We start from the raw sequence: 26,568 nt of genomic DNA, 5'->3' as shown, positions 1-26,568 counted from the left end.
ACAATGTCTGTATGTATTCTGATGCTACCATGAAGTGAAATTTGATTCTCTCAATCAATTGGCCCGTAGCGGGAACGCGAATATTGACGCGCCTTGAAGCGTTGCGCCTTGGTAAACAACACCGAGCGAGAAGCGACACCGATGGCCTGCTCATTCCTGCAAAACCGCCACCACCACCATCGATTGGTCGATCGGTAGCTCACGTTTGGGAAGAAAATGGAGGAAAAACAACACGTTACAGTGACTTGTTTTTGTGCCGATATCGGAAGGCAGTCAATAATCGGGTGAGTGATTGATAAATAACGTTTCACGAATCGCACCCCATCAAGTGTCAATTTGTGGCATGACGAGTACGAGCTTTTCCGAAATTAGCTAACTTTATTTTCCTATGAATGGAGTTGATTTGCATTTCAATAGAAATGACGTGAAAACAATACGATTGAAGCTCTGGGAATCGTTAGCGTTGCGAACGCACCGCGTCCTTTCCGTATACGCCTAAATGTATGCAATCCGCTCGTAATCATCGTTCGTGCGCTGGCTGCGTACGTTCCGATGCACGAGAGCACGTGGTTTGATGGACCTTTTTGCTTTAGTGAATGGGTTTCCAAGTTTAGCTATTGTTTAAAAACGTAAAACCATTTAAAGTACTTCATATTCAAAATGAACAGAAATTTAAGTGTGATATTATTCAAATCCCATTTTACTGCAGAGTTTTCTTAAGCTTCATAGCAGATGACAATGCACCCGTGGATGGATGCTTCCTTGAAAGCGCTTCCAGATGCTCTCGAAAGCTTCTTATCGTACAAGATCATGCTGCTGGAAGTGGACCAACTTTTGTCTTTATATCGCTCATCCCGACAAACTCTTTCACTCGAGATCCATTTCGCACGCCTCGAGAGTGGTGCTTTATGGCGTTAAAACCAAAGTTTTACTCTAGACTAACTTCTTGCAGCGCGGGTGCCGGTATAAGAAAGGGACGAGCAGCACCACTTAGCGGTAATAGAAATTCACGCTTTATTAGCATTCACGTTGATTGAGTGAAATAATCGCAAGAAATACTTCTTTTGTTGAATGAAACGGCTCTCCTGCTAACCAGCATTAAGCGAACACGTTAATCATGTTATCTTACCTTCGCATCGCCGAAAACACGATCCAACTCAATCAACAATCCTTTTCTTTCATATTTTTCTCAGCTTTTTCCAGTATAATTAACAACAAAAAAAAAAGATCTGGATGTTTCAGAACGGAAGCATCCCAAAACAGAAGGGAAAGTGTAGAGCAGTGATTTATGCTTTTGCAACAGTGTATCGAACAGTGTGATTAACTTTGCATTGGTTTGTTTGTATATTGTTTTATTTGTTCATTTTTCATTGTCCACATCATACTCTCTCTCTCTCTCTCCTCCCTCGCTATCCCCTTGTACTATTCCCTTCTCTCTTTACAGTGTGTTTTATCCTTCTTTTATTTATCTTGTCTTGTTTCATCATGCTCCTGATCTCTTCCCAAGCGATTCTTTGCTTTGGGCGCACGACGCACCGCTGCCCAGCCAGTGCGGAATGGGCATCGAAAAATAACGGACCATTAACGTAAGATTTTCAAACAAAAAGACTCACACATCTTCATCATCAGGACACACTCGTTACAGAGCTTGCGTGTTGTAAAGTCTCGTGAAGCTTACTCAGAGTTTCTTTTGTTTAAATACGGCAAGGACTTCAATGACACTAGTTGGATCGTTCCGATCTATACATATATGTATGTATGTATGTATGTATATGGGGGATGAGAAGGATGGAGGTGGGAATAATTACAATTCGTCCAGCAACTACAATACAATAACTGCTAGTGTTCTAGATGCTTACCGATTGGATAAAAAATGCAAACTTTGGTATCAATAAACAAAAAGGCTTACACGCAAAAGGTTCCACGCGCAAAGGGCATGCCACAGCTGGGAAGAGTGTTGCTCCCCCTGGTGGTGGGGATTTTAAGCTACCGCACAAATCGATTGCAATCGCCGTATCCTCCAAACGGTGGAGAGAGATGAATTTTACTATCGTTTGTTTGAAAGGCTGGGAAACGGTCCACCTCTCGCCATCGTGTGTGTGTGCACCGGTTGACCGGTGGTGCATGTGGCAGAGACACAGCAATAAGCAGGCTTGCACGAACGTCCCACTACACACCGGTCGGACTTTTGCCGTCAGTCCGTTTTTGGAGCATAAAAACACACTTCACCACACCACAGACAACAATTGCGGTAAACCTTTTTGGTGAGCCTTTTTTTGTTGTTCGCACCATTCGAGCTAATTAGCTGCCAAGATGAGATTTCGAGCAGTTAGGTATGGGCGGTTGCGCAGGTTCGCTTCTTGCGCCACCTTTGCAACCCAACCCAGAGCGTACTTTGATGGAGTTTGCGGCTCAATCTTCCTCCAACTGCTCGACCATTCTCTGAATCTTTCGCCTTACGTGTGCGCCTAACCTGTGCTGTTGTGTTATTGTGTGTGGCTGGGCACTAGGACGCTCACAGGAGACCACATTAAGTAGCTCCAAAGTATTCGTACCACGCATGGATGGTTGTACAATTATACTGCACATAGATAATGGCGTTAAATATGTATGCGTATTTTTATATGCAACTGAATGAAAAGTTTCCATCATTTCGGCTTGTGCCTTGTATCTAGTGCCAATGGGGGCGAAAACTTACTATTTGGTATTTGTTTTACATCATAATGCTAGTTTCTGTCCCCCATCCCAATCTAGTGCTGTGTCCGTACCCTGCTCGACTGTGCATATTTGCTAGTGCAACCTTTCTCGGTATCTTCTCCTCTCCCTGGACAGAAAAAAAACTTGTACAATTGATCTTGTCATTTTGTGCACTGTGTCTAATTGGATCGTTTTCTTTAAGTCTTTTTGCCACCCATCTCTTTCTCTTATTGACACAAAGATTAAACAACAATGGAAAGCTTCTTTTGCAAGTGATGTTTGAAGATCTTTAAAAGAAACGTTCTGATTTGAATGATGGTGTTTTCAGTGGAAGTACACAAACAATACATTTTTCGCCAAGCGATTTACTAGAATGGAATGGTATTTATTCCTTACAAACGTAATGATTGTACGAAAATGAACTAAACCAAGATAGGAATCGCTTTTCTCATTTAATTCTATTATCTTTGGACACTCACACACATCGAGAAGCTTTTGAGAGCTTGTTTAAGGGAGGGGGTTTGATTTCTCCTATTAAAAACGTTTATCTTTATCATGATTAATAGCAATGGCAACGGCAGTTAACCTGCCTGGTGATTTTCATGTAACACCTTGTCCACCCATCCTAATCCTAAAACAGTAACTCTGTAATGTGTAGTTAGTTTCGTCATCCCCGATCTCGCCAGTCACCGCAGTCACACCACACCAGAGTCAGTCCGACCATCTGTCTGTGAAGTGCGTTTGGAAGTATGAAGGACAGACAACGAAGAAACGAGCGGGGTTTATGCGGGTGTTTGCTGCAGGGTTGCTGCAGGGTTTGTTCTTGAACCAGTTGAACCAGTTGGACACTTCATTCGTATGGAGCGGCGCAATGGAACGTATTTGGCACCGCCCAAGGAGCCACTTCGGAGTGTGTCTGTGCCGTACGGCCCTGTTCCCGTACACACCCGTGTACATACACACGCACACACACACGCCATCAGGTGCGTGTGTATGGGAATGTGCTAGCAGAGGAGCTAGCACTGTGTGTGTGTGCGGAATCGTAAAACGTATGCTTTAGGGATGCTTTATGTGTACGTGTGTATATATATAATATATATGTATAGGGGGGTTTGTATATATATAAATGTATTTGGTTTTGCTTCTTTATATAAAATCCTTAATTTCACCATCAGAGCAGCTAGGAAGTAATTTGTGTGGTTTGCAATACAACATTGCGCGTTTGTTTTTCATACAATGCGTCGGTAAATGTTAGTTTTTGCCATGTTCCGTGATCAGATGTTCCTGTTCGTGTTATTTTTTTTTTCTCTCCCATTGTCTCTGTTCCGTGTCGTGATAGAATTGCGCGTTTTTCCGATAAATCGTTTGCTATGGTTCTGATATCGGTATCCGTTTTGGGAGCAAAGATTGAAATTATTTAACTGAAGCCAATACAAAAACCAATCACTGGATACTGGGAGGATAAATAATAAGTGTCTACTAAATTGAACAGAATCGTCAATGTAAGATAGGAAATACAGTTTCTTCAAAAAGATTTGACTACTATTTCAAATGTGAAATGAGGATCGGGAAATGATTGGGAAGAAAGCAAAAAAATGGAAAGATCTTAGTGGTCTAGCTCGTTCAGCGCTCATCCCCATTTCTGGAACAGGCCCATGCGTTGACAGCGACAGTTGGAGCCCCAAAGGTTGCATCGGCAGGAGCTGTTGTGGCAGCAGTCGTTGGACCGATGATCGCAGTTGCCACCTCTTGGGATGCATCCCCTTCGGTACACCTGGATCAGGGATGATCGTCTGCAAAGTTAGGAAACGAAATGACACTGTTAAGTAGTGGGTTGTCATACAAACGACATTTGTGGGGAAAGTTAGGTCATATCAACTGAAGAAATAAGTAATAATGTACTAAATGTATGCTATCGGTATATCTATGACTCATCGAAACTCTTAATTATCCTTGTCGTTAACATTATCGGGGCCTCCTGGCTTATTTGTTGAACAATAGCAGTACATGTGAACATGATACTTCATAAGTACGAAACGACACTAAATCTGAATACGTTAATTATCTCCACAAACAATGATAGCTGCTCCTACACAAACCCATACTCCTTGAATGGCTATTAATCATCCAATCACTGACAGCAGCGTTGGACACATCGATAGTGACATCGGCAAAACAGTGCCTGTCTTTTGGCGTAAAAATGGTGTACCACTCATTTACCGCTGCTGAAAACAAAGACCAAACAAGGCTACGGGATGAAGATGATACGAGCTTCTCAAATGTCAGCTCTCCACCTCCACCACGGAGAACAGAAAAATAGTCCCAAAAATGCCAAAAGCGAAAAATTAAACGACAAAAAACGAACGAACCCGGAACACAGCATAATCGCACAAAAATCGTTAATCCGGTCCCACTAATAGAAGGTCATGCTGGAGGAAGCCACATCGTCGTCGGTCACGGTTTTTGGTAAACAAAGCTCTCGTAGAGCAGCACAAGCAGCAACAGCAGCAGTCGCAAAAAACGAACAGCTTGATAACTACGGAGTGTTGAAATGTGTGTCGCTTCCAATCAATTTTCACATCCCACTGCCGCGTCGTTATCGGCACATTTTCCTCTCCCGGGCTACGGGGACCATGTATGACAACTCAGCATTTTTGTCGCATTTTCCCTTGACTTCATTCTCCAGCCGCGACCACAGAGATTAAGTAAACCGTCAAACCGTCAAAAGCTCAAAAGCTCAACCAATAATGCGCAACAACAACAACAACAACAGCGTGCCCACAAAAAAATCACGTACAAGTGGTAGAAAAGTTGAAGTTATGTTCCACTGGTTGGAGTGATTTTTTTTTCTTCTGGTTTTGTTATTACTTACTCCCACACCAACCAACCATTACGATGCCTGTCCGTTAGTGCCACACACTCGTGTCGCTATGGTGCGATAGGAATTTTGGGCATTTATCGTACCGATAAGGCGTTTACGAAATCAGAGCGAGAGAGGAACATGGCGGCGTAGGGGACACGCATGCACACACACACACACAAAGAGAAGAAATCCTCTTCGTTGGGCTGATAAAATGCCTTGAGGATGGAGGTTACGGTGCGAAAGGAAAAAAACAATCTCCTGTCAGTGCTGGAGCTTTCTCTGTCATGATGACAACAATAATAATAATGCTAGCATGCTCTTGATCAGAGCGCTTTGCACTGGTGAGTGGAGTGGAGTTGGGAAGCGAAACGGCCACCGTGCCACCGGCCTTGGTCCTTGAAGTCGGTTGTGTCGGTGTCGCTTTATTTTTTGCACTTCTCATGGTCAAGCGCTGGTGGATTTGTCTCGTGCCTGTACTGCTGCCTTGTGCTAACACATATTAATATCTCCAGCACTTTCTACCAGCACCAGCACTTTCTACTTATCGTTATCGGCTTTGTGATGTGTTTTGTTTTCGAGGTTGTTGTACATTTTTTCGTCATTCTCTTCTCCTTGATAAAAGGTTTGCTTTTGCACACTTACAGCGAAATGTTCTTCCCGCGCAAGCTTGTTCTACTTCTCATTCATCTTTCCTTCACTCCCTAACCCCAACTCTCTCTCTCTCCCTCGCTCTCTCTCCCCAGCTCCATCCATCATCATCTGTCTGTTTGTGTTTGTCGAGTGTAGTTGGCACGTTGTTGATGAAATGGAATTTTCATCACGTCCCGGATTGGTTGTACTATCACTACACTCGAGCCGCTGCTATCAATCCTCAACCAGGGCGGGACGCGGTGTAAGCTAGTGCGAAATACATATTGGTACACATTTTTATGACGAATGCCTGTTACAATTCCTCCTCGCACCATATGGTGCTGCAGTAATGGAATAAAAACAACATTAAATTAGTTCACCAGTCGCCGCGGGCCGTGCACTTTGTAACAGAAAAAGTGCCCTTATTTTTGCCAACAACGTGAACAACGAGAGCGAGGTCTTAGAATCCACTTGAAAGTTATTCATATCGCATCTAATCGATCATTCATGACAAAAACAAAAGCACCACCCCTCCACGACCAGCGCAGCAGGGGGTGGTGGTAAATTGAAAAACTTTTCCCACCAGAATCCGTAGAGATTTAAGGGATGTAGAAGCTCTGGAAGTTCATCGAAATTGGGCTACGGGTTGGGTTCTTCCGGCAATGCAATGACTGAATATTGCTAGAACTGGAACTTCGAGAATGTTTTGTCACGTGATTTGAATGGGGCTTTTTGTTTGCCGATACTTACTTGGAAGCACCTCCTCCTTGCAAATAGTTTTCTAGCACCCCATCGTCCGTGAGGCTCGTTCGATCGCTATCCTCGACGTCATCTGTAAATAAAGAGCAATGGTAAATACTTGTACATTAATGGTCGAGTTCCATCAAAAGTCAAAGAAAAATGGTGAAATGTTTGGTTTCATGCCTTTCCAAAGAATGTAATTAAGCTAATAAAGTGATCACCACCATTTACACCCATGGGAATGTAAAGCACAAACACAAATACACACACACATGGAAGATCGCAACCTTGGCGTTCCATTATGCCATGCTGCTATCCTTCAATTACCGCCCGTCAATTAATCGTCCCTCAAATCACATCATTTCCCACGCACCCAAAAACGCAACGCACAGAGGCGTTAGGGATTGGGAGGGGAACTTTGTCATTAAATTTCCTCCCTAAATGCTTCCAAATAATGCAAAAAACACACCACGCATAAAATTCCATATGTCGGAAATTACCGCACAACGCTCTATCCTTTTACGTTTCTTCTTCCTTTTTTGTATGGTTTTGTGGTCCCTACGCCCTCTCTAAAGCTACTGGCGTCCAACCAACGCAGGCCTGTCGCAGGGGTGAATGGATACGATAGCAGCATAAATTTGTACCGAACCAAGTTAACATCCACTTAGGGCGGCACATGAGATCACAACCCCTACGTCCCAAAGCATACGGAGCAGCGCCAGCAGCAGCAGCAACAACAACACATTATTGATCCACGTGTTCGACATCGCACGTTGGTGGCTGGCAAAGTGTTGATGGTGGCCCCCACCGCGCTGTGGGAATGCTTCCTCCCCGGCTGGGTGTGTGTGTGTGTGTGTGTAGGACGAGGAGGAAGTGCGGGTTGACGTTTACGCTCACTTGCTCCCCGGGACCTGGGACCCTTTAATCGATCTCGTCGTAGGCGTCGTAGACACAGGCTGGCCGGCCAACCGAACCGACGGAACCATTTCGTTAGTGGTTAGTCACATGGATTGATTGTATTTATTGGCTGTATTTTTTACATCGCCACACACACACACATGCACACGTACAGCTTACTGTTCCCTTATCGATAAGAGTACGAGTCAACATCACAGGCTGCACAGCTGGTACGATGGTACGTGCAGCGAGGGCGTTCAGGGTACGAAAAGTGCGATGTAATTGAGCATTAAGTTGGTGCGTCGAAGGAATAACGGGGAAGCCGGAACACTCCGCTCTGCCGGAGTGGGTCGGAAGTGGGGCGGACGACAAAAAATGACGAGCAACTGGAGATAAATCATCTGCTAGTGTGGTACAGCATGTTACCAGCGAGCGCCCGATGACGTTCGGGTGTGTTCTATATATATATATTGGTTCTCGTTCGATAAACTCGTTTTATGGTAAGTTTATCGAAATCGAACAGAATCAATGGATGGGCTTGGGTTGGGATGGGTGCTGGAATGAAGCACGAACGTGTGGGCGAACGAACTAATGTACTAAACTGCCAGCCACACCAAGTCGATGCTGACGTTGGCCGATAAGTTTTGGGAAGGAGTATCAGATCAGTAAATAAATAATTAAATTTTATCTGTCGTTACAAAACACAACACACTACAGATATCGTTTTCACAAGAAATGTCCCCCAAAACAACAGAAAACAAAAGCTTTCTCTTTCACAACAACGTGTCCTGCCGATATCGGTATCAATTTCTCATCATCCTTGCATGGGAGAATGCTACCTACTGAAGCAGCACAGCTGACTCCCTTGTGTTAGTAGAAAGCTTCTCCTTCTCACCCAGACCCAGCACCATTCAACAGGTTACCAATTACAGCAATCGCTTCCCAACCCGTAGGGGGTAAACGAGCCCTTGTGCGAGCCTTTGTTGCATCATAATGGGAGATTTATATCAATTGCGTGAAACGGCCTCTGCCTCTGCCTGATGCTAGCTGGATCGGAGGTGCTGGGGAAGCTTATTTTTCTAACAGCGCCCGAATCAATCCATGAATGAATGGAAATTCTCGTAGGCGGAAGGAACGCAAAAACCTACGCAAAATAAACCACCCGTAAGGATACATCATCGCTCGCCTTGTGGATAGGCTGGATGGGCGAAGAAGGACAAGAGCAGTTTCTGGTGAAACGTTTTAAAAAGACATTCCATCCATTGTAATTATGAATGGCTCAAAAGGATGCTTAGAAAAAAGAGCTTTTGTCACTGGAATATGCACGACAGAAGGGTCGATAGCATTAATGATACTACAAATGCTGCCCATAAATTCGGTGTACATCGTGTCTTAATTTTCATGAGCAAACAGCCGCTTTAACAAAACCACCACCCAGGGCTATGACCACATCAAAAACGATTCAGGCAGACATAAAAGTTAACCTCATTTTGTGCACTCAAAAGGCTCATCTTTGCGAAAGCTTTTCGCGGCCCACTCCAAAGTAAGCCTTTTGTGATCTGCCAACCATACGCCACAAGATAATGCAAGAGGGCGGTTTTCCTTCACTTCCTTCACTTTACACTACTTCCGACTATCAAACAGGATATGAGATCACACTTCCCAGCTCGAATAACGTACGACACTGTACGATAAATCGTTCAATAACGAAAAAAAAAGCTTAGCTAACGTAAATTAAGCTCCACGCGTGAAAGAAAGTATCCCCAAGTCCGTGGAAATTGACCCACCCCGGAAACTCTTGCACATATTGCCCGTCGTGCACTTCAAAGGAACTCCTCTGTACCCCTCGTTTCACAGTAGCCTTGCTGAAGCACCATTTCGTCAACGCCAGCATAATAATACCCTCTGCTTGTTGAATTAACGATGCCATGGACTTTCTTTCCAACGCTTCCAGATGATACGCCAAAGGGACTGTTGCACGCAAGGTGTGGAGCTGCTGCGGCTCGAAAAGCACTCTCCGACACTCCAGCACGGTGAGCAGGCTCGCTGGGTTTTGCTAGCTGTCCTCTATATTTTCCAACCCCACTCCAACCAGCGGCTGAAGAATCGTGAGGAAGCGAATGAACGTTACACTGTGTTCCTTCTGCGTGCCGAGGAAAATGTTTTCTTAAATCTCTCCTGCCCATGTTGGCTGTCCTATGCGAAGCATGTCGCCAGTACGCAGCAGTGGAATGGCAACGCATGACTACGATGATCATCCCGATGACGATGATGATCCATTTTTATATTTTTACATCATCAATTTGAGGGTGCTTCGGTAAGCGTGAAGTAATATTCGTAGATTTTATTTGCCAGACGATGATAGGGCTTCGGCGAAAAAACAGACCAAAAAACACACACACGCAGGAAACCCTCGGCACATCCAGACCGCCTCATGCAGGGCGATGCTTATTGGGAAATGGGGGAAATTACTTCATCCAATGTTATGCTTTTGGAATTTCGGGAATCGCAGATGAAGAAGCATCGAGGATGCATACCAACGATGAAGCAAAAGCTCCAACGAAGGGGGAAGAGGGCGTAAGAAAAGTGACATAATCACGTTTTTAATGTAACTTAATTTAACATCCGTTTGAGGGGGGGGGGTGAAACTCGACGGTTCATTGTACAGCGGGGTTTGATTTTCTGGGTTTCCGGAAGCCCACAAGAGCGATGTTTTATAGGGAAAAAATCGAGGATGGAAAATAATTGGCAAATTGTAAGCGATACCTATGCGTCTGGGTGATGAATTCCTGGAGTTTGAGAGCAAGACGACGAAGACGACGAACCAACGTCATACAATGAGTGATGTGGGACGAAAATGAGTTTTGGTTAAGCACATTTGGTTCCATTTTTCATCTCATCATCAAACATAAAAGCTAATCAATCTTTATCGTCCCATCCTCATCATAAACTCAGTCACTGGGTAATCTAAATATTGCTTTAAAATTCTCACAGTCTTTCGTAAGAGTTACCCTTTATATCCCATTGACCATTATAATTCGCAGGTGGTTGCAATCTTTGCAATATCCTCTGGCTTTAAATGCTTTTCTTCTTTAAAAGAACACGACTCCCATCACAAAAAGAAGGCACAGCAAACGTGGGGAGGAAACAGTTCCAAGAGACGACCACCTTCGCCGCTGTGTGTTGATTCAGAGTGCAATTTCAATTTCCTCCTTACTTCCTGGAGCTGGTCGTAAGACACCCACAACCCCACAATCCACACAACGTACGGAGGACACAATGCTCCCCCCGGAAACGCCATCTGGGTTTTGTCGACCAGCCAGAACCAGCCGGAGGTTATGGGTTGCTTTAGCTCAACAGAGCTTCATTTATTGTGCACTGGCAGCAGCAGCGAGTCCCAAGGGACAGACCCTGCAGTGGTGCAGGGATCGCTTGCGGTACAATGGATCTCAAAATGGCAACCATTAATTGAGACCTTTCCAGCTTACCGGTTCCGGTCGCACCAAAGGCACGACGGGGAAGTGTGTCACCATGATCCAATTCTGGTGTAAAATCTGTTGCTAAAAAATTGTCACACACCAGACAGAGCACATGGGCCTGCAGTGTGCTCTGGAGCGCTGTTACGTTGATTGGATCATGCAGCGACTGCAGACACTTAATGGTCGAGACTGGTCGAGACGAACAAGAAACGTAGGGCTCCAGCGGGTAGGGTGGTTTGGTGGTTTTGGGTGGATGATGATTCCATTAAGAATTGTTTATTCGAGAGTTTGTAACATAGATCCTCAGACTAATATTGTTAAATTAATTAAGTTTTCTTCTTGTTATCATCACATTCCTAGGAACCAATGGCTAAGAGATGGTATGAATAATAGAGTCATTAGTAAAACTAATCTCAAACGAAAAGCTCACGGTACATCAAATCTCGGCTCACTTTAAAATGGTTTAAATCCCAAACCCAACACGCCTAGCACCCTTTAACCCAATCTTAAGCTTTTGAGGTTTTTGATGTTATCTACCCGTTGTTTTCTCCAGTACCTTTCGCACACCACGATAAAGCTGTTTAACCGAAGGCACAGCACCTACCCTTTTCCTCGTCGGTACAATCCACCATGGCAGACGCCCTGTTATCTAGTATTGTCGCTAGTCACTGATCCGTAAATGAGTACGTCCTTGTTTGCTCTCCTCCGTTTTTTTCTCTTCCCTGGCTCCATCCGACTGATGGATCCCTTTGATTGGCATGGAAGCATAGTCGTGTGAGTCAAGCGTAACGGTACATTATGTGGGGTTCAGTGCGTGGATAGAAGCGAGATTTATTCTTTTCTTACATTGCCCGTATCGCTTTTTGTGTAGCTTATTGACCCTTGAAGGCTGATTTTCGGGTGAATTACTGTAGGTGTCTGGTTTAACAGGAGATCAGCTCTACCTATGCAAACAGGCTTTTGAAGTAAAGTGGAAAAGAAGACACAGTTCCTTCATCTAAAGCACACACACACACACACACACACACACACACACACAACAAAAAGCACTTAACAAAGCTGTACAAACAAATACGCAAACACACACACACATTCTAGCACTAGCAAACCTTGCTGCCATTGAAGACGAGCCAAACGATATCATCTTTCAACGGAAGTGCCTTGCGTCCATCGACATGTCCATTTGCACGTCAACATCAAACACTTGCGTTCCGTTCTCCTAAATTCAATAACCATTTCCATTCCATCCCCAAAAGTACCTTCGACCGGTGTTGTGGAGACAGGACAGGTGTGTCAATCGCCATCGGAACGGGAACGGCAATCCAATTCAAACTCGGCCATTCCCCTTGAGAGTGGGGGAACAAACAAGTGATCGATTTTCCACCGTTCCACCTGGTCCATAATTTAAACAAACTCCTTCGCAGAAAGTATGCTAACTCTATTGTATCCTTCAGTTCCTGTTCCAGGACATACGTTAAATGCAAGCTTCGTAATAACTACCGAACGGCTTGGGAGCTTTCCCGGCGCAAAGAAGGAAAGCCAATAGGCGACGATGCTCACCCTCCTCGAAAGTTCAATCGATTGTTGTTCCTTCCAAGAAATCGGATCTTGGAAAATCAGATAAGAGCAACGAGCAGAAACAACAATCTGCAAAGTGTTGCTAGTGTTGCAGTGCCGTCTAAGCTAATCGAATTACCATCGTCATCAACACCGCCGTGTCGCCGATGCATACGTAATTAAAGCTCCTGCTCAACAACGGGCCACAGCAGACAAAAACGGCAACCCACTCACTCCGGGCGGAAAAGCGTTGTACAGCTTTCCGGTTCCATTATTAGGTTTCGTAAAGGCGCCACACGCGTTCATCTCATCCCTCTTCCCTGGCCGACCCTGAAGGCCGACCCCCCGGGGCGGTGGATGTGGTAGGAAAGCGTATTTTCTTTTGTAACTATTTATTTACGTATCATAAACTACACGGCGACGGGTCGCACGGGTGTAGCGTTTCATTATAATTTATGCAGCCATTTCTCACGCTGCGGGAACGTGAGCGAACGTGAAGCGATGAATATATTACAACGCCACACTTTACGCCCCGGCTAAGGTTTCTAGTCCCCTTTTTTCCCCGCGTATGTGTTTGTGCACGATGTGAAGGAAGTAATGGAAGTTGAATCCTTCTTCTTTTTTGGTTTGTAGCGCATGGAACCACTCTCTCCAAGGTGCCATAAATATTTTTGCACTAACCTGCGTTAGTGCATTCATATCGCAAGGGATAAAGAGCGGCTGGTTGTGGGTACGTTATTGAGATAAAGAGCTGGGATAGCAACGTAATGGAATTATTGCAACGCGTCGGCTAATGGGAACAGGGCGCCCAACCATATGGTTAATTTCCATTTCCATTTTACAGCGTGTCAGAGCTGAAAGCGACCAAAGTCTTTGAAGCCGATTTCTAGGGAAAACTAGTCCTTACCTTATTTACCTTTTACAACTAGTCTATCTTAAGCGTTACGTACTTCATACACTAACGTCACATCCAATATGATCTATTTCTGAAAACCATTACCAACCACAATGACTATTTATATCCCAACCCACACCATCATCCAACGCGCCTCCAAATCGACCAAAATACAAGCTTCCGACAGTGTTTTCCCATCCGACTCGACCGACTGATGCATCCAAACTTGACACATTGAGCTGCAACCGAGAGGCGCTCTAAAAATAGTGTCCATTAAAACAGACACACTATACATCGTCACCACAATCCCGCCAGCTTAATCCCGAAAAAGGAGAAAATTAAGCATAATCGATCACCAGCCCGAACGGCGAATTCGGAAAGGTCAAATTTACGTTCCCGGAACTGTTTACTCCAGCTCCTGGTCCCCGGATTGAAAGTTTGTTTGCATCATCGTTTATAAATTATTCATAGCTTTATCCACCTAGATGGCATAGATGCTTTCCATAGGTCAATTATAGATTTTGTGGCCTTCAATTCCCGGCTGAACTTTGCTTTGCTGGCAATAGAAATAAGCCAAAACTGGTAACCACATTTATTGAGAATGCAGTTGCCCGAACAGTGCCTTCTCACACATCTCGGAAACGATTCAATCAGAAGCCGGCAAAGTTTAAATTATGTTTTTTTTGTTCTTCTGCCACACAACATGGTCAAGGGAAAAAGTTCCTATAGAACACCGTAGCGACCTGTCCGACAATAGCTTCATCGCTCGCACGTACTACATCCGCACAACAATTTCTCGACATTTCTTTTTCCAAGGGAAATAGCCAACTTCACCATGCAAGTTTGTCGCTTCGAACCGTTTCATTCCATTTTTATTTGTGTTTGCAAAACAATAGCTACTACGCCCCATGACTATTTGCTCACAGTTCACCCTCCAACTGGCAGGCAGGTTGACATAGTTTAACGCCAAAGCGCCATACGGATAATGCGGCGAGAAGTTGCTGGTGGCACCATACCGGAAATACACAGGTGAAGAGGAAATTGTTCCCTGCACTCTGCATGGTACGTACGCATTTCCTGTGTGTGTTTTTTTCTGTTCCCCAACCCACCACGCCGGATTATCAGAAAGCTCATTCCAGTTGGTAAACAGTTTACCGAACGACAAATGATGGCCAATATTTCGCTCCACCGCATGTGGCTCCTGTGGCATCGGTGTTTCGCTTCTGTTTTTTTTCCACAACAGGCCTCAACAAAGACCACGAACGTCATCCACATTGCATCAGCTGCCTGTTTGCGGTGGTAAAAAAATTGCATCAGCTTCAATTACACCCCGTACCGTGCAGGATAGACACGAGCTACTTTAACCCGGGAGTTGGGCTGAAATTAGCCTCGCTTAACTCTTCCCATGCTCGGTGGCGTGTGAGAAGTTACAAAAGCACCGTACGCAAGGCAAGTGTTATTTATCTTTCTTCTTATCCCCCAGCGGTGAGGGCCATGCAAGTGAGTAGAAAAGGACGAGTGGGGGAGCGTGAAACTGTGAACGAGGCACCGATGATGCTTTCTACCTAACAGCCCGTACGTGCCCGTGCCTTTTACCGACACTTTAATTGGTGTTTCAATAGATGGTTAAACGCTTGAATGTGATGCTTGCCGATTTATGGTGACGATAAATCATCTATAAGCAATAAAACAATAAACAATTTAACAGAAATCCGCTTACAAAATACTCACATAACTCTCAATAGCTAGACTATGTATTGCAGTTTGCATACTTTAAGGCGTTTTGTTGAATGCTTCCAAATCTACATCCCAAACAAACCAAATACTTTAAATTGTAAGTAAACCGGGTTGCACCAGAAAGCAATTAAATCCTCCTTTTTACAATATTATCCATCCACACGGCTTGTGGAAGCACATTCCAAAACAATGGGCAAATGTAAGGAAGGACATGCATCATAATTCTCTCACATTTCTTCACTTCTTGCACTACGCATAACAATAATGCTTGTTGAAAATGACCTCTTTTTTTGTTGTTTTTTTTTCTTTCACAACTGTTCCGTTTCCCGTCGCAGAGCGAGGAAAATAATAAATTTAATCACAAAAGTCATGCACCGTTTTTCCTTTTTCCCGTCGGACAGCACACAATGCAGCGCACACGCAACAATACCGGACCGGAAGCTGCTGGGAAAATGGTTTATCTGCTTCCCATTCCCCAGAGTGCACACGAAAGGCAAGCCAACAGGACTTCTCGTGACGGCACACGGTAGTTATCGGTGTCCTAGATAAGTGGCTAGTGCTTCACGAACATGCTGTACTACCACTGGGTGTCTCGCTAGTTTGTCGGACACCGCCCGGAGTGCGCTCATCCCTTTTGCAAGAGTTTTTCTTTCCATCATCGTCATCATCATCTGCAACATCATTATGAACTTGGTCGGAGGCGTAAGGCGTCGAGGAAAAGGAAGCTCACCCATTCACACCATTCACAGAACTAACTATTTCTCTCGCTCTCACAACACCGTTCCACAGTGGGAATATGCAATTTTGCACAATTTACATCCAACCAGTTCGAGCGAATTTGCACATAGCGTTAATCACGCCACGCATCGTGTTACAACTCCAACACGTCCAATGCTAAAGCAGGTGGGCTGATAAACGATTCACTTCCAGGTGCCAATGATGCTAAAGTCATTAGTCTATCGTTAGTCGTTGGCGTGGGCCCTGCTTGCTTTGAAGTGTGACACGGCGCGCGCGCGTAATAATGAACCCGACTGTATCAGTACGGAATCAGTGGTGAAAGAATATTGCATTCCCACGCCTCTAAAGGAAGCATTCAAATCTGCGACATGAAATTTCCATTTCGCCGGCTGTTTTGGTGTTGCATATGGATACAATTGGAAATGATTTCGATGGATGATTGAAGAGAGTGGGCATATTCCACACAAACAGCAACATACATATTTATAGACATTGTCGGATAGCACATCCATTGCACAGCGAAGATAAAAGAACAAGAGCCAATTAAATTTGCAGATAGGTGGGTCAAAACGTGCCTCAACCATTAATGAACAGGCCCAAGATTATTGTTAATCTTCTTAGCTTAAGTTGCTAAATACTAAATCCAACTCAAAACGGTCAGACCGGTCTACGCCGTGTTCGTCTTTTTCTGAAAAAAAAATCAAACGACCGCCTTATCTCTTGTAGTAAGATGAGTCTTCCCAGAAGTGCCATCTATCGTCCATAATGATCGACAGAAAATACAATCAGGGACATCAGCCATCAGGAGCTTCACGGGGGCTGACCGATTTGGCTAGCGAGGTTCACCCACGAAAGCTTCAAAGTTAATCTATTTTTCGATTTTACGTCTTTGTTTGATCCCTCGTTGGCCACGCAACTCTCGCCAACAACAGACGGTAGGAGTTGCTTTGCCTTTCTCTATTCGGTCCACACCCCACCGAACCAGCGGGACCAATAAATTCATCATTATGCCAAGCTGAGCAGTCAAACCGTGTCTCGTGTCCGTTGGAATCGATGGTGAATCATTCAAGACGGTCATTTTTCAAATTTACTTCCCCTCACAGCAACAGATCGTCTCCGAGGAAAGTGTGTCGTCGACACGGTAGCACATTGGAGCGCACAGCAAACATTCATTTGAAAATTATTCCCTTATTGATGATTTTTTCCCCTCTGTTTGTTTGCTCACACAGTCCGTTTCGGTTCGAAGAAATTGTAATTCCAGCGGGTGCTGCCCCTTACGCTAAGCTCCAGCAAACAAACGCGCAAATGTCTTCGCACCCGGGCGAAAATGAAAATTGATTTATTGGAATAAAACCTTCATCACCGTCTCGTTGGAATACTAATGAGTGATTCTTTGCAGAAAGTTCATTTTTTTGCTTATTTTCAAGAAAATTTATTCCTCAAGGAAACTTTCGCCTTCCCGGAGCATCCTATAAGCACCGCGGTTTGCTGATTATGTTTCACTTTTAGAATTAATTTATACATCGAAACAAGCTCCCTTAAACGCTGGCTAATTGATACGCACAGACAACTGCAAGCGGTCCTAAGCAAACGCCAGCAGGAAAGTGTTAAACTGTTCCTCATCGCTCCAGTATCCAGTGAATAAATCGTTCGGCACGATCGCTAACGATAAAGGGCAGCTGGGAAACCCCACAACAAAAGGCAACAACAAAAACAACGCTGCGAAACACTGCGAAAGAGAACGTATTAGTGCAGCATGAAAAGGAAACCCATCAAAGGTGGCGCTGCTTTGTGGCAAACGAGGCCAATTATGTTGCGTACGCGCCTACAGAGTGACGATTCGTCGAAGAGTCGGGCTGGCGCGTGATATTCGGTGCGTGTTGAGCGCAATGGAAGAGAAAAATTGCAACTGTTTGTGTTTTTATTCAGTTATAAAAGCCTTTTCTATGAAATAAAAATTGTGATGCCGGCATACCATAAGCCCTCGTTTAATAAGGATTACCAAACGAAACGATCCACAGCAACGTTTTGGTGAATGTACCTAACCAATGAAGGCTTTTGAGCTTATTTGAAAATCCTCTGGATTCAGCAGGCACTTCTAAAACAAAGTTAGATATTTATTTCTACCCTTTACAACTATAAACGGGTATTACTTTCAAAGCTCCAACCCAAAAAAGGCACCATATTAAACAATTTTAACCGGTCTCGTAGTACAGTCGTCAACTAGTACGACTTAACAACATGCCCATCATGGGTTCAATCCCCAAATAGACCGCGCCGCCATACGTAGGACTGATTATCCTGCTATGGGGGGGAATCAATTAGTCACTGAAAGCCAAGCCCACAAGTGGGTACAGGCAGGCCTTGACCGACATCGGTTGTTGAGCCAAAGAAGAAGAAGAAGAAGATTAAACAATTACCATTTTCCATTACTTTACCTTTAGCTAACTTTCGTTCCACTCTGTACGTTGTGTGATGGCGAGAAAGTTTTTCGGGTACAATCATTATATTTTAATCATTTTCCAAATTTCCCTCCCATCACGCACAGAAGCCAACAAACCTTCATCCCCAACCACCCATCATCCTCTCATAATTTGCTGGCATTTCCGCGAACGGTTAGCCCGACCGACCGCCTTCGCTCCCTTAAATAAACCGTCAATCAACCTGAGGACGGTAACGGTCGCGTGGATTTGGCGATGGAGAAAGGGGGTGGTAGTGGCGAAATTGGTTCATCAAAGCACCGGAAGTTCAATCGATCACTTCGAGCTGTCCGTCAGTTGCTTTAGGCAGATTTACGTCAACTTAGTGTCAGTGCGGGCAGGCAATGTGCGCGCGGCCCGTGCGTTTAAGAGGGCAAGATTTGCCGAAAGCTGTGGGAAGTGCCATTTCACCTGTTACTTTAATCGAGCAACTGACGACGTTTGTGGTTATACACCTGACCAAGAGACTGTTTTGTGATCTTCTAATCATTTCACTCTTCCAAAGTTTCTTCCAAGACATTGCCTATTGAAAAGCCACTGTGGTTTGTTGCAATATAAAGCTGTCAATAGAAACTGCCGCTCACTAGAAACTCCCATTTGCATGAAATATTTGCACCTTGACCTTAAGATCACAAAAATGTAACAAACACATCTATTTTATGTCCCGGTGGAACTGCCCACCCCCAAAAAAACAGACTTCATAAGGCAAAAACTGTCCCTCAAACACGCTCTTCGCAACACATTTTCCCTCTCTCCATTGGCGGTGGAAAGTTTGCGTGACTCAGACGCACAAACTGTGTCACAAAACGGACGAGATGGCGACGAAATTGAAACGATGACGAAGCCGATCTCCACCCCCCCATCCAAAAAGCTGTATCCAATTTCGCACCCACGCACAGGCTCAGTCGTAGGTGGATCGCTGTGTGCCATCAGGCGAAGAAACTGGCAACAGTGAAATGAAAGTGTCTTTCTTCCGTAAAACGTTCTCTTCCGGTTTCCTGTCACGGCGCTTTTTAATTCCTCGACAGCAGTTGTTGCTGCTGCTTTGTGACGAATCACTGGCGCGTGGTAAGCGTTCGCCGACAAAAACCGGCTGCTGAGTGGACCACTTCTCTTATGTCTTTCACACAGTGCTACAACGATAATTCATAATCGTTCAATTGCTGTCCGAAGCAATTTCGTCTGTTTCTGGCCGAGTTGTGCCGAGCAAGCAATAAATGCGGTTGCCATTTTGTTCTAGTTTTGGCGAAATGGCGAGTTCTTCAAAAGTCATACCGAGCGCGCCAGAAACACACCAAACTCTTAGGGAGAGGGAGAGAGGGAAAACAAATGCGGGTCAACAGGACCGTTTGTGTTCCCCGATGGGTAATCTTGCTCGTGAATGGGAAAAAGATATGAAAAACGAGGTAATCATTCAATGTCGCTTGAAATTTCCACACACTCGTTACAGCGGCATTCCCTTTCCCTTTGCAGCGCTCTTGAACGTCTTGTTTGTCTGCAGCAGCATCCTTTCGGTGGAAGTAAATAATCGCATGTTTTTGGGCAAATAAAAAGAACACAATTTTGTGTGTGTGGCTGATGAACTTTTGATTCATAAAAAAGTTCTTTCATATGCCAATCGTACTCGGTGTCCTCAACGCAATTCTCGGGAGCATTTGTGTGGGTGCTGCAGTAATATATCCACTTTGCGAAGTGTTTTTAGGCGAAGTGATTAAAGGAATGATTCCGTAAAAGCAATATCTAAATGGCTTTGTGTGTGTGTTGAATGCTGCAAGCCCCCGCAAGCTTTAAAGTGAGCAAACACATTTGTTTTTTTACGGATTCGAAATTCTTATTAAGAACTTTATACGTATGTGAATAATTTTCAAAAAAAAAACGTCATTTTTGCACTGATTTTCTGATCAACCCAAACCCCGTGTCAGTGACATTTCAAACCGGGAAAGCCACAAGAAAGCACCCATTTTTCCACTGCACGCCAAACCGGTTATAAAATTCTGTCCAAACGACTTGGGTTCGACATGCCAACCACCGTATCCACAATCCTCCGAATCCATTCCCGCACAGTACTGTTATTCCCGGCCCCCACTCACAATAGGAAGCCCCACCATTTGGGAAGGGAACGGATTGCAATTTTTCACCCTCAGCTTTATTCTGTCTCGCTTCTTTTTTTAACACAATCACACGGGTGAATCACCGCACATAGACCGACATTTTTCGCCAAATTCCCTTCCAATGGAATGCCATTGACGTTTTTGTGCGGTGCTCGTTTTTTCTCCTCCCATTTTAGAACTCATTTCAAAGCGTGATGAAAGAGTTGTCAAACAAGGCTTCTGGGTTTTGTGATAAACAAGACGTGTCATGTGCATTATTTACACCGAAAAACCCCACACTCACACCCACACTTCTTAGCAGATGGAAGGAAAATTCCATTTCTAAACGCGTCTGATGCCAAATCGAAAACATAAACAGAAGGCTTGTACCTTCGCACGGTAGCACCTGCCTGTCAGGTTACGGACAGGTGTTGGTTCGATTAAAGTTTTTCCGGTACTTCTCGGTACGAAGTTTTTTGACGAAGGTACGAAGGGCCCATTCAATTGACCGGTATGGCAAGTAGGCTTCCCTTTGCGCCAATGTATTGGTACAAAAGTTCGGAAAGAATGATAGGCCCGGCCGCCGCCGTACTACTTGTGACCCCAAACATTAATTAACGCTCTGGTCAGTGGTGTTATCCTTAGTGGAGAGCCACACACAGAAAAAAAAAACTCAATTAACGAGGACGACAATGGCTGATAAGACGGTTGCACGTTGTGTCTTGGATGAGTCAGCAACAGATCTCATCCTCATCTAGATATTAATTGAACTTTTCGGGGTATTTAATACTGTACAATAGAAAACTCTTATATTGCAGCTTATATTGAGTGTAATCCCTAGAAAGGCATCGGTTATTGTACGAGAACCAACCACTTGCATCCCTTTTTACATGAAATTGCTTGTCAATATGGTCGTTCTGTTCATCCTTTTCAGTTCTTGTCCTCGCCCTGTGTGCGTGTGTGTGTGTGTGTGTTACTACGGATTCTATTTACAACACTTCGGGATATTTGGCGCCAACAGAGAGCAGTCGCTCTGTCGATGATCGTGTCAGTGGACTCTGGGGTGTACGGCTACAAACATGCTATTTGCCGAATTCGTGTAATTTGTTCGCCATATAACTTTCATCGCGCGTTCCCACTTTTCTGCTGACAAGTCAAACATTGACTTGCGACATTATCCGATTGTCTTCGCCTTTCTGTCTGAGCTGTCTTGGCTGTCTTGGCTGTCTGTATGTGTGTCGATCTGTCTGTCACGGTTCGCCCAAATTGCTGCATTCCGTCCCTTCTTCCAACAAGGAAAACCACCGTTCAACTCAATCAATGGTACAACTTTTCCCATCTCAATCCACGCCTATTGTCAATGGGAAATTTTAAATCAGTGCCCGCTTCCCCATGTCTGTAGCACAGTTAATATAATCAATAAATGGTATGCAGATGACGCAATGAAACGGTGGTAGATCTATGGGGCATAACACGCGCTTCACCTGCAGCAATCGTTGCCACAGCCCACCACCGAACACAAATAATTCATTCAAACTTTGCTCACAACCGCACAATTGTACTGTGAAAGTTCTGTGGAGAAAGCCTGTAGTACTTGTGTGTTTGGAGCTGTACCTGTCACTAACTCAGTTCGGCTGCCGCTGGTACTGTGCTCTGGTAAACCATGGAAAACTAAACTTTTTACTAAAACAAAAACGAAAAACATCGGATAGCTGGAAAAGGTTAAACAAGTTTACCTTTGTTTGCTAAAAATAAACCAATCAGTAGGGAATTGTTGATTACAGTGCCAATGGTCTTTTAATTGATAACACAAAAGAGTGTCTTTTCTTCGCAAAACTTCATACAACAACCCAGCAGGGAGTAACTTTTCCCCTTTCAATAAGTCTTGATTCATGTCACATCATACACTTAAATGTATCTTTTTCCCCTTTAGATAAAACCCCCCAGATTCATCAAAATTATCCCTTTGCTCTGTGTGTTTGCCATGCAAACCACGTCCGGGTGTAAAGTGAGTTTTGCAGACGTTCATGCTGCGTGACTCGCATTCAACGCGAGTGAAACTTTTATGCACATGTCTGGCTGCCAAACATTGGTACGCCAAACATCGCTCTACTTATCGCCCAACAGTGTGATGCCACAGTGAACACTTTAACACCACCCTGGAACACTGGCTGGCGCCGAGCATTGAATTTTACCTCCGAGATACGGTGCTTTACGTCGCTTCAGACATCCGCTGGTTCGATCGTGTGCGTAAGGATAAATATTTACGCACAAGATGTTACTTCCCGAGCACGCCATCCCTACCTGCAAGTGGAACGCCACATTGGAATTCACACTCATCGTGTTAAGCGCAAGCGGAATAGCGCAACAGAGCTCAACGGCTGGCAACGAGCCACGAGAGTGGCTTGAGGTATGCTTTCCACAACATTAAAGCCATTCATAAAATTCCACCACCAGCATACCAGCAGCGAGCGCAGTGCTGCAATCGGACTACACACACACGGGGCCATTTCGAGCGCTTCCACCGTACGGGAGGCTGGGCGTCTCCATTTGCCCGACGGAGGCACAATCTCGAGCACGACCGGGCGCTTCCATCAGATTTCATCGACCGTGAAGGGAGTGCAGTGCAAAACAGCCGAATGGACTGGTTGTGTGTTTGTGTGTGTGTGTGTGTATGTGCTGCTAGCGATAAGGATGGGAAGGGAGTGAAATTCATTAAGCTTGTCAAGCGAACGGCACATGCAGCTTAACCTTTGATTGTTGTCTGCTCGGTCTCTGGCTCGCTCGCTTGCTCACTGATATCTTACGGTCGAACGATGATAACACAACAACGCACGCACGCCCTTGTGTAGTGGAATGCTTACGGTTGGTTAGAAGGTAATTGAATTATAATAGGCAAACGAGGCACGGCTTAAGTGTGAAACAACGGCGTTTGCTGCTCAACGTAGTATAAATGAACTAACCAAATTGAACAAAGTGAATCGGATTTGTTTGTGCTTGTATAATTATAGAGCACTTAAAATGCTTGAATGGTTAATCTTCGTAACATAAAAGTTTTCCAAAAATCTATTCCACAACCAGCACCACGAAACGTACCCAAGCACAGACACCGAAAAGTTCGTACCAAACAAAATACGAAAAACGTCCGGAAATTATTGCCCCACTCCCCCAACATGGCGTGCTTCTTCAGCCCGTACACCACACCCATTTATTAGAATTTCCTGCCTTTTCGACCATTTTGCCTTGCGACAGCGGCCGCCCAGCACACACACACACACAGCATGATGCCTGGAAGGCATTCAACAGTTTGTGGCAACGAAAACACCGTGACACTCACCGCACCACTCAAATACACCTGGATGGGAAGGGTGCTGGTGAAGGCGAAGCTTGCTGTATGCAACAGGCTGGCTACACTTGGGCTGAGCGTTCCCCGACGGCACCAGGGATAGGTGCCACTTTTGCTGCGTGTTCCTCCCTCTGCTCGTCAAATGCCACCATATGGTGGCGAAACCGTTAACGCACAGTGACGGGGGGGAGGGGGGCGCTCTACCGAAGTACCGTCTGTCACGGCCTGCTCTTCAAGATAAATGAGCTCGTCCCAGCGCTTTGCTAACGGTTGGTCGCTAGGGAGAGACACACATGGACACGCTTACACACACACACACACACACACACACACACACACGCACACACTCATTTCGGGGATGGATTTTCGGGAATGTTGGGTGTTGGGAGCATTATTTTCTATTGCTCGCAGTCACGGCGTTTCAGCGTACATTTTGCAACACTGCAAGATCACACTTACCTTCGAGCAGGTTTGAGGCGGGCACTGGGTACCGCTCCTCGGACTCGTACAGATAGTTGCTGGCACCGTGCGCTCCCGCAATGAACGCAATCAGTAAGCAGATCAACAGTTTTCCCACCGTACACTTATTCATCTTGCTTTGGCCACTGCCGCTGCTTCTCCGTCGCTTAGCACACCACGATCACGTATCGAGTAAACCCACACACACCCGGTCGGGTATGCGCGCACTGTTCCTTTCCTTTGCTTCAAAAGCGCCCGCAACTAGTTTGCCACGGCACACTAAGATTTCTCCTGTGTTTGAACCGTTAATTCAAAACTCCACCAAACAAACACACACGCACACTCACTCGACACGTGCCAGACACGATCGATTTGGGCTGCGTTTGCTGACAGCTTATTAGCCGCGCGTTACAACAGGTGGGAAGATATTACACCCTTTCAATCACTCTCCAGCAGCTCCGCGACCAACCTCCGCCTTCGGGAAAAAAGCTCGCCGTTTTCGTAGACGCGTTCGCTATTCTGTACGGCAGCAGCTCACACAACAGCAGGCAGCCACTTCCGAGAGCCACCGTTTCCGAGAGCGAAATGATGGGCCACCGTCACTACCGCCACGTTCTTATATAGAGCCTATCCGTCCACCTTCTCGTGCGCGTCGACTGGGCGGCGTCCCTTCTACCCCTCACCGCTTGTACTGCTGCTGCATCCCTTACTGCACTGTGCATCTCTTTCCATGCTTGGCCGTGAGTGTGTGCGTGTGTCTCACTCTTTCGCAGGGACAGTCTACGGCAGTGCCCCATCCGTCCCTCTTATCTTTTGCCGTCGTTTGTTAATCATTGCCGAAGCTGAAGCCGAACGTAACCGAACTCCCGAGTCGCCGAGATAGCACGCACCATCGTGGTGCGCTTTTCTACTACTACACACACTCGCACAGCGCTGGCCATATCCCATATCTCGTCTGTTTTGATACTGTGTTTCTATTTCTCCGCGTTCATCCTGCCTGGCAGGAAATTGGTAGTGGAACGCCACTATTATCACATTGCGGTGGCGTCGTGCTACAGAAACCCGAGAGATGTAAAGGCGCGCGGACGACGACGCGCCTTGATCACACTATGGGGCGGCTGGACATAATACGGGGCTGCTGTAATTGCTGCGTGTAAAACTTATCGAGCGAACCGAGCGAAATCGGAAGGATCGAACGGGCACGTTAAAATTACATTTGCATATCTACAGCCTGTGCAAGATGTATGCAGCTCAGGCGCCTTGCCAGTATGCAATCCGCACAACAGTACTCCGATTTTGAGCTCGCCTACAAGTATGCAATACGGGCAGCAGTATGCCGTTTGTAACAGTAAACGAATGTTTAATTCATTTTAAAGGCTTTAGAGACCGTTTGGTTTGTTCTAAATAGAAACAAACACAACAAATTAGTCATTAGAAGTGGCACTATCAGAAGCAGCGGACAGACTTCCATACGGAGCACATAAAACACTTGCCCCATGTCGGTCGTGCACCCGCCATCCGATGCCTGTTTTCGCTGCTTGCCTTTCCACTTCCACTTGGTGTTGCTCCCCACAGCCCCATCCCGAACTAGGATCATCGTACACGCTAGCCCTGTGAGCCTTGGGTAGTAGTGCTGTGTCGGCTGGACGTTAGCGATAAAGTATCACATCACGTCGTACGGTGTTCGTTCTTCGTTCCCCCCGTTGTGTACCTCGGCATTGTGCCTGTGTCTGGGACTGCGACAGCGTAAGCTGATGCCGCTGCACTTCAATACATTTTACTGCCTCTTCCTTGCTATCGGATCGCACGCTAGCGCTAACCATTCAAGGGAACTTCACGAAACAGCACCCACCCCAGGCCGCTCCACTCCGTGGGTCTCGTGTGACGCGACGACTGTGGCCATCGATTTGGTTATGATCATAAGTTAGTGTGCTTTGCCGCCTAATAAAGCGATATTTT

General features: G+C 45.4%; 1 protein-coding gene across 1 annotated transcript; it reads right to left on the bottom strand.

Annotated features, from left to right (window-relative positions):
- Positions 1–1,320: 1,320 nt before the first annotated feature.
- On the bottom strand, positions 1,321–25,215 carry LOC120902006. Its single transcript, XM_040310426.1, has 3 exons — positions 24,610–25,215; positions 6,941–7,022; positions 1,321–4,490 (listed from the first exon to the last, which is right to left on the bottom strand). Exons 1-3 carry the CDS (start codon positions 24,740–24,742, stop codon positions 4,328–4,330), a joined length of 378 nt encoding a protein of 125 aa, XP_040166360.1. The 5' UTR covers positions 24,743–25,215; the 3' UTR covers positions 1,321–4,327.
- Positions 25,216–26,568: the final 1,353 nt, after the last annotated feature.

This window comes from Anopheles arabiensis, chromosome 3, assembly GCF_016920715.1.
Source record: "Anopheles arabiensis isolate DONGOLA chromosome 3, AaraD3, whole genome shotgun sequence".
In the NCBI taxonomy this organism is placed as follows: domain Eukaryota; kingdom Metazoa; phylum Arthropoda; class Insecta; order Diptera; family Culicidae; genus Anopheles; species Anopheles arabiensis.
The sequence above is the reverse complement of the archived record's forward strand: the minus strand, read 5'-3'. Positions and strand labels throughout refer to the sequence as shown.

Excerpts from the sequence above, each read along its gene's own strand:
- LOC120902006 (XM_040310426.1), bottom strand. The coding sequence starts at position 24,742 with ATGAATAAGTGTACGGTGGGAAAACTGTTGATCTGCTTACTGATTGCG. Across the intron at positions 7,023-24,609 it reads CGCCTCAAACCTGCTCGAAG|ATGACGTCGAGGATAGCGAT; the intron begins GTAAGTGTGATC and ends CTTTATTTACAG. Across the intron at positions 4,491-6,940 it reads CAAGGAGGAGGTGCTTCCAA|ACGATCATCCCTGATCCAGG; the intron begins GTAAGTATCGGC and ends CTAACTTTGCAG.